We start from the raw sequence: 13,210 nt of genomic DNA on the forward strand, positions 1-13,210 counted from the left end.
CCTAAGAAGAGGGAGATTAGCTCTGTCTCTAGTCTCTAGCAAGCTTAACAACCACCCACCTTTCCTGAAAAGAGTCAACACATGCTACTGATTATGTGTGCAAGCAAATGCATGGTTTATTTAAGATAGAGCTACTCTTATTTTAGAAATAATGCTTTTCAAGATAGGATGTTTACCTTTTATTTTCAAAGAATTTTTTATTTTTAAATGTGTGTGTGTGTGAGAGAGAGACAAACAGACAGAGATAGAGAGACAGGGACAGAGAGAGAGAGAGAGAGAGAGAGAGAGAGAGAGAGAGAGAGAGAGGAGGGGAAAGATACTTATGTGTGTATACTAGTGTTTGGTAAGAAGGTGTTGTGAGCCACCGGGATGCTGGGAACAGAATTCAGGATCTCCCCAAGAATGGTTAAGTTCTGCTCTTAACCACAGGGCTATCTCTCCAGCCCTTCACCTTTCTTTAATAATTATTTTTCCTTTCTCATTCCTCTGCTTAATTACATTTTACAGAATATTAATAAAGAATGATCTAATAATTTGGCATTGTATAGTAGTGAACTCACAATTATAGGAGGCATAAACATTTAAATGGAAACACTAATTTTTATTTTCATGCTGAAGTGTATGTTTACAAACAATTTCCAATAAAACACTATATATAATAAGCAAAAAATAAGTTAGTACATTGTAACATTGTAAATTTACATAGTTTCATCAACTGACAGGTTTAAGAGCAAATGAGTCTTTTAAGACTTCGGAGCTACATTTAGTTAAAAAAAAAAAATTCCAAACACTCAAACCTTATCAACCCCAAGAAAGACAATAAAGAGCTATTCAAGTGTTCTTTGAACCAATTACACAAACACATTTTTATTTTTGGTTCTAGTCCCCTGCTATGCACAAGACCATTGGAATGCTGGAACAATAACACATTTGGAGACAGCACAAAGCAGAGCAAGGAGATAACATGCCAGCCTTTGCGAGGCTGTGTTGAAAGTGCGGACTGCATTTTCTCTTTCTGAACCATTAGCATAAAAACGGGCACCTCAGACAACACGCAGGGGCGTAAGCATGCTTTCTATACCACTCTGGCGGGACATCTACCAGGACCAGGTTTCCATGCCTCGGAAGATTCCTCTGGTTTTCAACAGTGAACAGGCTTCAACTGACTATAGTGCAAATCAAACAGCGAGGAGCAAAACGACAGAATAAAGACTTCCACTGATCCACCTGCTGTTGCTCTACCAGGCATAACACCACACGACACGTTGGCACACAGTAACAACTAACTAGGTTTTGATGTGGAAAGCTGTACGGCGGAGTGAGTGTAGGGCCACCACACAGCAGCCCCGGAGCAAGGCTCCGATGCTGTAGACAGGATCTATACCCCCTCTCTGAGTACTGAATGCCCACAGAACAGTGGGCACCACAGGGGCAGCCACAGCCAGCAGATCCACCAAGAAACTGCTGCTCCAATACTGCCTCACGACACCTCCCTGAGACAGCGAGAGGATGCTGTCCAACCTTTCTTCTGTGTAGGCTGCAAAATCTAGCTCTCTCATGAGGCGGTTTGTACCGGCTTCCATAGCTGCCTTGCTGAATGGCATCTCCACAGGAGACAGAAGGATGGCTGAGTTGGGACTCCTTGGAGTTAAATCAAGCGTGAAGGCAGAGATGGACTCTGGGAAACTTTCCATTGAGTCAGCTCCAGATTCATCTGGGGATGCTGAGGTTGTGGGACAGGAGTCCTGAAGCTTTAGCACGCTCGGCATGATCTCTGAGAAGGCAGGGCTGAAGGGAACCACGTCGGTCTGCACGCCTTGCTCCACCACCACACTGCACTCTTCCTGGCTCACCAACGGGAGCGCCTGGAGGGCTTGCGGCCCTGGCAGAGAATGAACAAACTCCAGGTCACCAGATTCTGTGGTGGTGGTGGTCACCACCTCCTCTAACCCATCCGTGCCCTGGGCCATGCTGTCTCCCACCAGAAGCTCACTGTCAGCGCCTTCCTCTGTCACCTGTTCTTCCAGAGAGAACCCATCCGCCATCCTGTCAAAGGTGCTGCTCAGGGGTAGGCTCTTCTCCGGAGAGTCACAGGAAAAGTCTAGATACAGTTCATCCCTCAGGGAACTATTGTGCGCCATCTCCATGCTTTGGAGCAGAGACTCCAGCTTCTTGTTCTGGATGTTTATGTCCACAAAGTACTTCTGAATGCCTTTGTCTTTGTCCGCCAGGCTGTTCCTCATAGTCTCAATGACCTGCTTGAGCTGCTTAATCTCTTTCCTGGCCTCTTTGAGTGCCAGCTGAGCCTCCACTCTGTGGCATTCTTCCTCAATCCAGTCTTCCCTCATCCGAGTCAGCTGGGACTTGAGCTCCACGATCTCCGATTCCCTAGAGGAGACGCGGGCAGGGTTACAAGCAGAGCCAGCTCTGAAACAGACAACTAACGATTCACACAGGCCTAAAATCCATGCTCTTCCATATCAATTTTTTTTTTGGCAAGTATTAGCCATGGAACTCCCCCCCCTTTATTTGTAAAACAGCCAAGATAATAATAGTAACCAGAATCAGAATCAAAATAGCTGCCATTGTTTCCTACTTGAATGCTCACTGGGGAGCAGGGATTGGACCAAGTACTTTGCTTGCATTGTGCTCTACTCAAAACTTAGTGTTAGATGTTTTACTGTTAGTTTCTTGGCCTACTTCTGACTTTGTAGTTTATTCTTTCATCAGTATGTAAACGGCTGTAGAAGAAAAGCCCATATCACCTTTAATGACCGATTAAAGAGAAGCCGAGACGATCAACCATAGCCTTCTGTAACTGTCCTTATATTCCAGCGACTTTTTCAAATCATAAAATGCTATATATTCAGGAAGAGCCCTGTAAGAGTGGTTTAGTCTGTGCCACCCCAGAAAAGGGCAGAGTCAACCTGTGATGCACCGAGGTGACTTTCTGAGCTGTCTTATCTTTCACAATAGCCTATTTTAAAACCTTTGCCAAGACGTTCTTATAATTTCTTCAGTCGGGGCAAATATATATCCTCATGTTACTTGTGAATACAAAGACCAAGCAGTCCACTTCTTCTTGTGTCTAAGAGCTATTTTATCACGTTTTCCTGCTTTCTGATGCCTTCTCTTACAAGGGTTCAAAACGTCCCCTGGACTCTATAAATCCTAGGAGTCCACCCAGAGGTGAGCCTGGGTCTGAAGCATGTTTCAGTCAGGTAAAGAGTCGAATTAAACAGGAAGGTGAAAACTCCCTGCCTGTACTTCTGTCTGTCTGTCTGTCTGTCTGTCTGTCCATGCTTTACCAGTCAAGGTCACCATATCCTATGGCTGTAGAGGAGGATGGAGCAGGTCAGTGTCCATATAATGCCAATGATATCCTCACTAAGGACCTCACAACCTAGTCCCAGCTAGTATGTCTCTTGTCACCTTGTCTCAAGAAGTTCCAGGAGGAAACCCCGAAGCAGAAAATCCGGCTTACTCCCCACATGTCAAAAGCTTTTCTTTTCTTTTTTTTTTTCTGTCTATGATAAGATCTAGACACAGGCTGGTTTTTGTTTTTCGTCACCCCCCGCCCCCCCTTAAGCCTGAACACCAGTCCAAGAATAACGAAGCACTTCCTTCAGCAGGGAGAAAGCTGGCAGGAGTCACCGTACACACAGCTATCCCCTCTCTCTGGAGATCACTGGGGCTGGATGGGGCCACGGTGACCTGTTCTACTGGAAGGAGAAGATGGTTCCTGCGGGTGTTTCTGCCATTTAAAAATAGTCCTGCACACACCCTATCCTTTATGGCAAAACCGAGCATACCCAGGAGACAGGGTTCCCTCTAGCCTAGTGGCTACTGTGACCTTCTGCAGCAACCGGGGTGCACACAATTATGAAATGAATCCGAAGCCTGAAAACATTAACAACACTGTTTTCTTTTTTCATTCTTCTTTGTACTCTTGGTTCCTTCATCACTTTCTGGAAAGAAGGGACTGTGCTAAGCCAGGAGGTGTAGCCAATCCATATTTACCTCTCGTGAAGTCTGCGCTCAGACTCCTTCAGCTTGGTCCTCAGGTGCCTCACTGTGACCTCCTTTTGCTGCAGTGGAGTCAAATACTGTTCTGGATTTGGGGGTTTGACACCGTGATTTTCTCCACAAGACATGTATCTGCCAGACCTCCTGAAATGATTTGAGTAATAAGATGTTACTCTCCGCCCGGTTTCCTTTTCTATGGAAAGAAAAGGATGGTACTGTACAGGCTATCTGTGCATGCCCCCCTCAAATCGGGCGGTAATTAAGACATAATAAACCGAGAGCTTTGTGATGGAATTCATTCCCTTATCAGAGGTCCTAACTACAGGGAGGGTGAAGAAAATTAAGACTAAATATAATCTGAGTGTAGTATACGCATATGTAAAAGTCTCGATGAAAACATTATTGCATACCATTAATATAAGCCAATAGAAATGTGAAAAGAACGAGAGAGAGAGAGAGAGAGAGAGAGAGAGAGAGAGAGAGAGAGAGAGCTCTAGATCACGTTCTTTGTGAGGATTCAATAAAGAGGAGTCTCCAGCACGTAAGTGAGCTTGACCAGGAACGTGACCATATTTGCACCATCTCAGATTCAATCCCCAGAACTGAATGAACACCTCCCTTTGTGGCTAAAGTCACCCGGTCTGTGGCTCTCTGCTCCAGCAGCCCAAACAGACATGGAGCTGACCAGCTGGAGCAGAATGGTGACAGTGGGCTGGAGTTGTCAGTCTCAGGACAGGCTGTGACACACCGACCAATCCTAGGGCTGTTTGTTAGACAGAAGACTGAGTGTATGTGTATTTCTGGAAGGATGGGGCAGTGCAGGAAGGTTTTCTAAGTCTTAGGAATGATTTCATATGAAAGAGTGCATGCTTGTCTCTGGGCCTCAGCGATCGGTTCAGATTAATAGCTGTAACCTTAAAGAACTGTGTGGGGGTAGGGAGGGGGCATGACCAGGAGGGAAGGGCGAGACAAGATGACCTAACTTTCCCCACTTTGCCCCTGCCTGAAGAACTTGCGTACCGTTACTCGAATTCCAATTGTTGTGAAGTCAGTGGCAGGGTAAGCATACTGATTTGGTGGGAATGGAAAGTTCCCCGTTCAGAGGGAACAAGGCCACTCCGCTCTTACCAGGGTGTTTTGTGGAGGAGCACTCCGTGTTCTGCAAACACATCCTGGCTGGAATCTTGGCCCTTCTCAGGCCTGGCTAAGCCCGGGCATCCAGGCTGTAGAGAGCTGACTAATGAGCACAGGGAAGCCTGGGAGGAATAGGGCTGTGGAGGGCTGCCTGCCAGGCTCTCCTCTGACTCTGCAATCAATTCAGGCTCCCATGCTGCTTGCCCCTGTGCCTACACTCTGCTCAAGATGGCCCACGTTCAGTTCCCAACCCTCCAAGCCCTCCTCTTCTCTAGCCCCTCTGGGTATGCCACCCCTTCCTTTTTCCTTCTCCTCCGCACCCCTTTTCCACCTATTATTAACACTTCCACTCACCTTTTAGATGTCACTTCAGTTTTATTTTACTAGTGTGGCCTCTCTGATTGCTCTATCCTGCATTGGACCCCTGCCCCACCTCTTGCAAATTCATATAGCAACAGATAGTTGCAGAATAACCTAAATTTGTTTATGTATTAGATAGAATCTTTCTCCTTTGGGCAGCAAGCCTAGGGCCACTTCTGCTCACCCTTCTGTTCTCAGGGTTGGACACAGACTCAATGAGCAGTTAATGAAGGGATGAACACAAGCACAATTCCTCCCCGTGCCTAGGAAACGAGAACAGCTCCCCACTACTGTGCCATTTCCCCTCCTTCTACACTAGCTGGATTGCCTGCTGTTGATTCAGCTTGTGGTTTGTGTTCACTCTGCATCAACCCTTAAAGCATCAACTAACTATGAGAAAGAAGAGAAGCGTCTTGCAAAAAGCAGAGAGTCGAGAGTTATATAATTTTTTTCCATGGCTTATGAAAAGTCTCAAACTGGACAAACTACTAAGAAGCATGTGTTCAGAGGCAAACGGGGCTCACCTCATAACGGGACTACAGTCACTTCCTTTGTAGGAGCCGGAGTTGCTGCTACTTGGAGAAGAAGGGGCGTAGCTCGGGTGGACGTTATTGGGACTCAGTGGATTCCTGCACACAATGGACACAAGGTCCTTTTCCCTTGGGGATGGAGGGCTGCTGCCTGGCTTGTGGGATGATGCTCCGTTGCTCCGCCCATGGGGACCTCGGCTGAAAGAAGAGCATCGCAGATGCTAATCAGAGTCCTGTGGCTGGAGATGCTCAGGTGCCAGTGCTCCCTCTAAGCAGTTGCTTGCTGCTAAGGAAATCCGATTCCTAGAGTTGACTGGGACAGTGTGGTCACTTATGCAGTCCTCATGAGCAACATTTTTTTTCACCTACTTAATATGTTCTTTTTATCACAGGCGCAGGGAACCACCCCCTCTGCCATTCAACAGTTTCTGTGTGGTGTTGCTCTCCCCTGTAGGAGGCTGATACCTTTATCTATTGGGAGCTGGGTTAGGTTTACCTTTGTATTTTTGAACCTATAATTTTTGCTGTCTAGCATGATTCATGAATGAATTAAATGGATGTGAGCCCTGGCACTGCCATTTACTAGAATGTTAGGAAAGCCACTGGATATATACACACAAACATTCATACACTCACACACACACACACCACATAGGAACAATACACACACCACACACACACACACACACACACACACCACACACACATTCATATATACAAACACACCACATAGACACAATACACACAATACACAGACACATCACACACAATACACAGACACATCACACACACACAAACATCCCGCCTTCCTTGTAGAATTGGTTTGAAAATCTAGCCTGGTGGGGTCCACCCCTGTAACACCAACACATGGCACATAGAGGTGGAAAGATCAGGAGCTTGAGGTCACCTTTGACTATATAGCAAGTTTGAGGCCTGTGTTTGCAAAAAAAAAAGTCAAATTGAAAAAGTGTGTAAGTTTATTCCAGAAGCTTCGTGCAGCTCAGCTCTCGGCTGGTATTACAGGGTCAGCTTGTTTAGACTTTTTCCTGTTCATCTAGTTCCAGAGATTTGATATCCAGTAGAGTTGGAAAGCACCCAGGGAATGTTGAAATTACTAACAGGATAACATGTTCTACCAGGAGTACTGCTTGGGATTGCAGGACAATTAAGAAGAGCACCCTTCCCAGAGGGCAGCACTGCTTTCTAGAACTTCTTCTATCTGTAGCTCAAAATCTGGCCCTGTCCCATGGCTGCATTTCGCTGAGAAATGTCTGTGAGACAGAGTGCTGGCGTGAATGTGGGCTTAGTACTTGCGATCACTTATCTGCATTCAAATGCAACCTCAGCTTGCTGTCAGCCTAGTACATTGCTCATTAACAAACCCACCGAATCCTAAACTTACAAGTTCTTTCCTCTTGAAATCACCCAAATCAGCTCACTCTCCTTTTCACGAAGGAGACATTTTATATGGAACAGATGGGCTGATGGCCTGGTGACAAGCCGACTTCAGCGGCCCAAGGGCGGGAAGAACTTCATGAGTAGCTGAATGGAACATGTACTCTGGCTTGGATTTCCTTCTCTATGGCTTCACTTCTAAACCTGGCACTGGCTGTTGTATTTCCCAATGTGACCACAAGAAAATATTGAGGGTTAATGAACCCTTGCAAGTGACAAGAGAATATAAAGAATTACTCATATCTTCGACACAGGGAATTTTATTCTCTGTTAGCCATTCTGTAGGGCAGTGGTCCTTAAACTAATTCTGTGACCCTTTAATACAGTTCCTCATGCTGTGGTAACCTCTAACCATAAAATTATTTCATTCCTACTTCCTAGCTATAATTTTGCTGCTGCTGTGAATTGTAATATAAATATCTGATATTCAACTCCCAAAAGGGTTGCGACCCACAGGTTGAGAACTGCTGCCTGAGAATGCCCTGAGGCGCCTTCTGCAACGCTGGTGCTGGTCCAGAACTTTGCGAACACTCCACCCTCATCCTGTCAGACTGATGAAATCACTGCTTCTCATTTACCCATACATCACTGAGGCTCGGGGAAGATAAACAGTCCAAGAATGTGTGGCTGACCTGGGATTCAAAGCTGGAAAATTTAAAACTCAACAGTGATGTTTCCCACTTTCTAGAAATAGAATGCATTGCTTTGATCCTGTAAACAATCTTATCAGGTTCTCATTTGGAGATGGTTATTGTTTGGATAATCCACTTGGACATTTAACCATTCACCTTGCAACAAAGGGCTGAGGTATATGATCTATGACAAGCATTAAATTAGGTGATTTCATGAAAACCTACCTACTGCATGGAAGAAAGTAAAGGCTCATCAAGCTAAAAGCACATTGCTTAAGTCTCATAAAACATATAATCAAGTCTTCATACGTATTTCAGGACATGACCCTCAGAGCCTTAAGAGTAAATTTTCAAAAGAAACTTGATGTTTAAGACTATTGCTTTTTCTTCTCCTTTCATTTATTTCAGTTGAAATGTTAGCAAATATGGACACAAACATCACTTCTTTTCATCATTTTCAGAGGAGAAGCTGCAGTTCCATTGTTTGTCATGGCCATGGAGCTTCTCCACATGTTCTTTGTTCTAGCAGGCAAGAGCAATGGAATACACAGAAAAGAGAAAATTTGCTGACCCTGTACCCTTTCTGAATACCTGAACAGAGAAATGTAAAATATATATAAATTTCACAGGAGCCCAAGGGATCTGTTTCCTATCCATCGGCCTTTCATTTCAGGTAGTGTCACCACCACGATCTCACTAGTTTTCATTATCATCACCATCACCATCTCCATCACCATCATAACCACCATCATCATCACCACCACCACCACCATCACCACCATCATCATCATCACCATCATCATCATCACCACCATCATCATCACCATCATCATCATCACCATCATCATCAAACACTGTCATCATTAACACCCTCCTCCTCCTCCTCCTCATCATCATCATCACCATTATTATTGTCATCATTCACTGCTGTCATTTTTTTTTTTGGACTTAACTCTGTTACTGTCAATATCCCAAGTTTGTATATTGAGCACCTAATCCCTAAGACTTGAGAATATGACTGCATTTGGAGACAAGGCTTTTAAAGAGGTAATTAAATTGAAATTAGACAGTTATACTGGGCCCTTCAATTTAACTGATAGAATAAGGGAGAATTTCGACACAGATGTGTACAGAGAGAGGATGATGTATCGATGAGGTTGAGTATCAAGCCAAACAGAGAGGCTCCGAAGAAACCAACCCTAGCAGACCTTGATCTGAAAGTCCCCAAATTGGAAAGTCAGTGGCTGTCTGTTGCTTAGGCCAGCCACTCTGGCACTTTGCTCTGCAGTTCAGTAGTAGAAGCGGCATGTTTGTGTTCTTTTACACATACAGCCCCTCCTGTTTTAACCAAGTTCTGGACCAAGTTTAACCAAGTGATTGCCTACCTCAGCTCACTCAACTCAGAAACAGTACTGCTATTTCTGTTTTCCTGAACAGCAAACTCAGAATCACACACCTAATAAACGATGATGAATTTGATGCCAATTGCAACTACCCATACCTCATTCGTACTTCTATCATTTCTAGACAGATTAATGTTTAGGTAACAAAAGAGACTTCCTCAGAAATACCAGGAGAATTCCATGATGAGTTATTTGATTTGCAAGTCTCCTAAGGTTTGCTTTAGAAACAACTTGTCAAAAATCTTTTCAACAATTCCACATTTCCCTTGCATCCCAACACTCGCTTTGAATATTCCTGCTACGGAAGGAAGCAACTAGCTACACATTTGACTCTCCTACACTGTCAAGGATGTATAACCAACCCACTCCCAGCTGCCTTTATTGCTTGGTCCTGGTGAGCGCAACAATTACAGAATAAGCCTAAGATCTTCCATCACTGAACTTGCTGATGATTCTCTGTGCCTAGCTCAGGAAAGGAAGTGAGGAGTCAATCTCAGTTTTCAAGCACTAATTGTGGTTAAAACTTTGAAGTCTATTACTTGGCTATAAAAGATTCTAGTGTGGGACTGGAGAGATGGCTCAATGATTAGGAAAGATTATTTCTCTTGAAGATGGCTTGGATTTAGTTCCCAGCAGTTTCAGGGCATTGGCACCTGCACCTATCTGGTACATATAAACTCATGCCGGCCACAAATAAACACATAGAAATAAGAATGAAAATTAACTAATATTCAAAACAATTGTAGTATATCTGATTTGCCCAAATTGTTTTATATCTGCTACATCAAATTTTGATCACTTTTCAAGAAAAAAAAGTCCTGAGTTTCAGATTAAAATGTTTTCGGAATCCAAATAAAATTAAATGATATGTTCAGGCAAAAAAAAATGTTTTCGGAATATAACTACAATTCATTTGAAATTCTCGATAAAATTGCCTTCTTTATGGGCTCATTTTCTTTGATACAGTTCACCATGGGGATGTGCGATTTGTCTCACCTACACTGCGAATGTTTACATCCCTCCCCTGTGGTCCCAGAGACACTTTATAACCAAAGGATAGAGGGGTTGGACTGGGCCGTAGTGCTTAGTTACTTGGGCTCTACTTTTCATCATAGATTTATCTGGATTTCCTTTATTTTTTAGCATGAAGCTGTGTACTGGAGGCATCTTAGTTCCCTTTACAGTCATCAGTCAAATGCTCTGTCCGCACAAGAGAAATAGAAAACATTTGCCCAGGGTTCCAGAGCCGCCTGCTTGTGGAAACAGAAAAGATCTTGAAAATTATAAATTACTGATACTTGTAATAATTTTAAATGCAGTCGCCAAGGGCAGTGAAGTGACTTAACAAAGTCAGAAGACGTTCTCCTGGTGGCTGTGACGTCACTCCACCACTCCTTAGTTCTTGATGGAGCCACATCATCCCCGAGGTACCTGGAAACTAGCCCATCAAAAATGGGTCACATGCCCTATCATACAGTCTCTCTTTCTACTTTCCCTGTGTCGTTTTTTTAAAGATTACATAATTTACCCATGTATTATCTTCTGTACATTACTAGAGTAATTATGACATTCACTGAGTTCTGTTTACTGTCTTACAGCAGATGCTCAATGAGTGCCTACAGAGGAACAACGACACTGTTCGTGGGTAGAAAGAAAACCCTGGGCTTAGAACCCCTCCCACTAAATGTGAGCATTAGCATGTATTTTCCTGTAATCCCGTGCCCCAAGTCAGCTAACGATAATGGTGAAAGATTTATAATGCCTACCACTTGGCAAACACCGCCCTAACCAGAAACCCTCCAAGGTAGGTATCATCTATTTTGCAGATGAGAAGCGCAGTATAGAGAAATAAAGCCCCCTGTTCAGGGCCATGCAGCCTGCGGAGGATGATACAAGTGGAAGGCCAAGGCAGCCTGACTCTAGAGGGCACACATCCAGCTGCTTTGCCCTGCCGCCTCTGGCAGTGAATGCACACCTGTGAACTTTACACATTCTTTTCATTTCTTCCCACGTAAATAAATGTCTCCTTCAAAGAAGGGAAGTTAGAGCCTTTGCAGGTGGCTAGGGGTCATGAGGGGCAGGCAGCGTGCAAACCGTCATTTCCCCGTGCAACAAGCGTGGGGAGGAGGGCGGAGAGCCAGGGTCTGATTGAGAGATAGCTGGGGGGCAGGGAGAGCAGGCTCAGTCATATGAGGACGCGAGGTGAAGCAGGGAAACGACCAGCTACACATTACTGCAGAATGAATACCTCAAAACTAATAACAGTCTCAGAGTCCCGGTGGTTCCCCAGAAAGCTATGGACAGGAAGTCACCTGCCTTGAGCTTCGTAATTACAGAGCAGGAGTCAGTGCCTACTTGCGTGAGAAAGAGGCGCGCTTGTTTCCCGCAGTGGACATGTGGACTTCAGGAGCCGAGATGCTGCCTGTGCTGCTCGAGGAGCTAAAATCTGCTTCACTGCCTGAAAAACAACAGGAGAGAGAGAGAGAGAAAAAATCATGAAGGAAACGAGCGCCAAGAACGGGAGGACAGTACCCCGCCTCCCAGGTCCGAGCCTCCAGAGCTGCGTGCTCAAACCTTCAAGTGCCAACATTCCAGAGCTTCCAAAAGCTTTGTGCTTTCCTGGGGCAGGCAAGGGAAAGCACAAGACACCGTTTCATAAACAGCCTAGAACAGAAGGCAGGGCAGATGGTTTCTCAAAGAGCCAGTCTCCAGCAGACTATAAACAGCGGCCCAAGCAGGGCAAGGAATCTCAACCTTCCCTGGGCCCTTCTCACCAACAGCTCACACCACCCAAAGTGTAAGCAAAAGGAAAGCTCCTGGTAGGAGCAAAAGTAGTTTTCCTCCAGAAGTTTATCTTGGAGCCCTTGCAGTCGGCTATTTGAACTTGGCCCCTCTGGTCAGGAGTCAGCCAGTCTGAATCAATCGGGAGAAGTACTGGCTTCAGGAGTGACTTGAACCAACACTGTCTGATTACAGACACAACTTTTTATGATAGCAGCATCAGAGTGTGTGTATATATTTGGGGATGGAATCTTAACCAAGCAGAAAATTAACATTTCTAAGCAGAGGGACAGTGATGGGATCCGTGAGTGAGACAGAAATTGGGGATTTGAGCTTTGAGGTAGAGTTGTCAGCATCATGGGAACAGGTGAGAGCTGGGTGTGTGACTGTAATAATACGCCATGTGTTGGAATCATCTAAACCCATTTTAATAAGAAGTCATAGCTATCACATATCAGCAATGAAACTATTTCCATAGGTTTTCTAGGGAATTGAGGGGGGAGGGCTGTGGTGGGAACAGAGAGCAATGGAAACAATAAAATAGGACGTTTCAAAAGAACATGACATTGCATATGGCTTTGGAAACTGTACCTAGGTGCATTTTATTTGATTTTCTCACTCAATTCCTACAGCAGAACTTGTGTGGCATTTTGACCTGGAATCCAGAAGCAGCTCCCACTTCTGAATTGAGGGAGTTAAGAATGATCTAAACCCTTTCCCTGTCTCACGAATAGTGAACCATTATTATCATCACAATGACCGTCTATCCAGTGCCTATTAGGTCACCAGCTCTGTATGAAGTACTTTCTGTAATTCTATCTTGGAAAATCGGTACGCTCAGATAGACATTAATCTCACTGTTGTGTTTTGGCAGAGATGGAAGCTGATC

General features: G+C 44.6%; 1 protein-coding gene across 3 annotated transcripts in view; it reads right to left on the reverse strand.

Moving 5' to 3' along the window:
* Positions 1–580: 580 nt before the first annotated feature.
* Positions 581–13,210, reverse strand: part of Sybu (syntabulin) — a 61,905-nt gene continuing 49,275 nt past the window's right edge. For all 3 annotated transcript variants that reach the window (XM_050163005.1, XM_050162997.1, XM_050163010.1), the window contains 4 exons: positions 11,896–11,998; positions 6,045–6,248; positions 4,021–4,170; positions 581–2,388 (listed from right to left, as the gene is read on the reverse strand). In XM_050163005.1, the coding sequence (XP_050018962.1) occupies positions 1,287–2,388; positions 4,021–4,170; positions 6,045–6,248; positions 11,896–11,998 (1,559 nt within the window). In that variant the 3' untranslated portion in view covers positions 581–1,286. The remainder of the gene's footprint in view (positions 2,389–4,020; positions 4,171–6,044; positions 6,249–11,895; positions 11,999–13,210) is intronic.

The sequence above is a fragment of the Alexandromys fortis genome, unplaced genomic scaffold (assembly GCF_014885135.2).
Source record: "Alexandromys fortis isolate MF-2015 unplaced genomic scaffold, M_Fortis_MF-2015_v1.1 scaffold_17, whole genome shotgun sequence".
Lineage (NCBI taxonomy): Eukaryota > Metazoa > Chordata > Mammalia > Rodentia > Cricetidae > Alexandromys > Alexandromys fortis.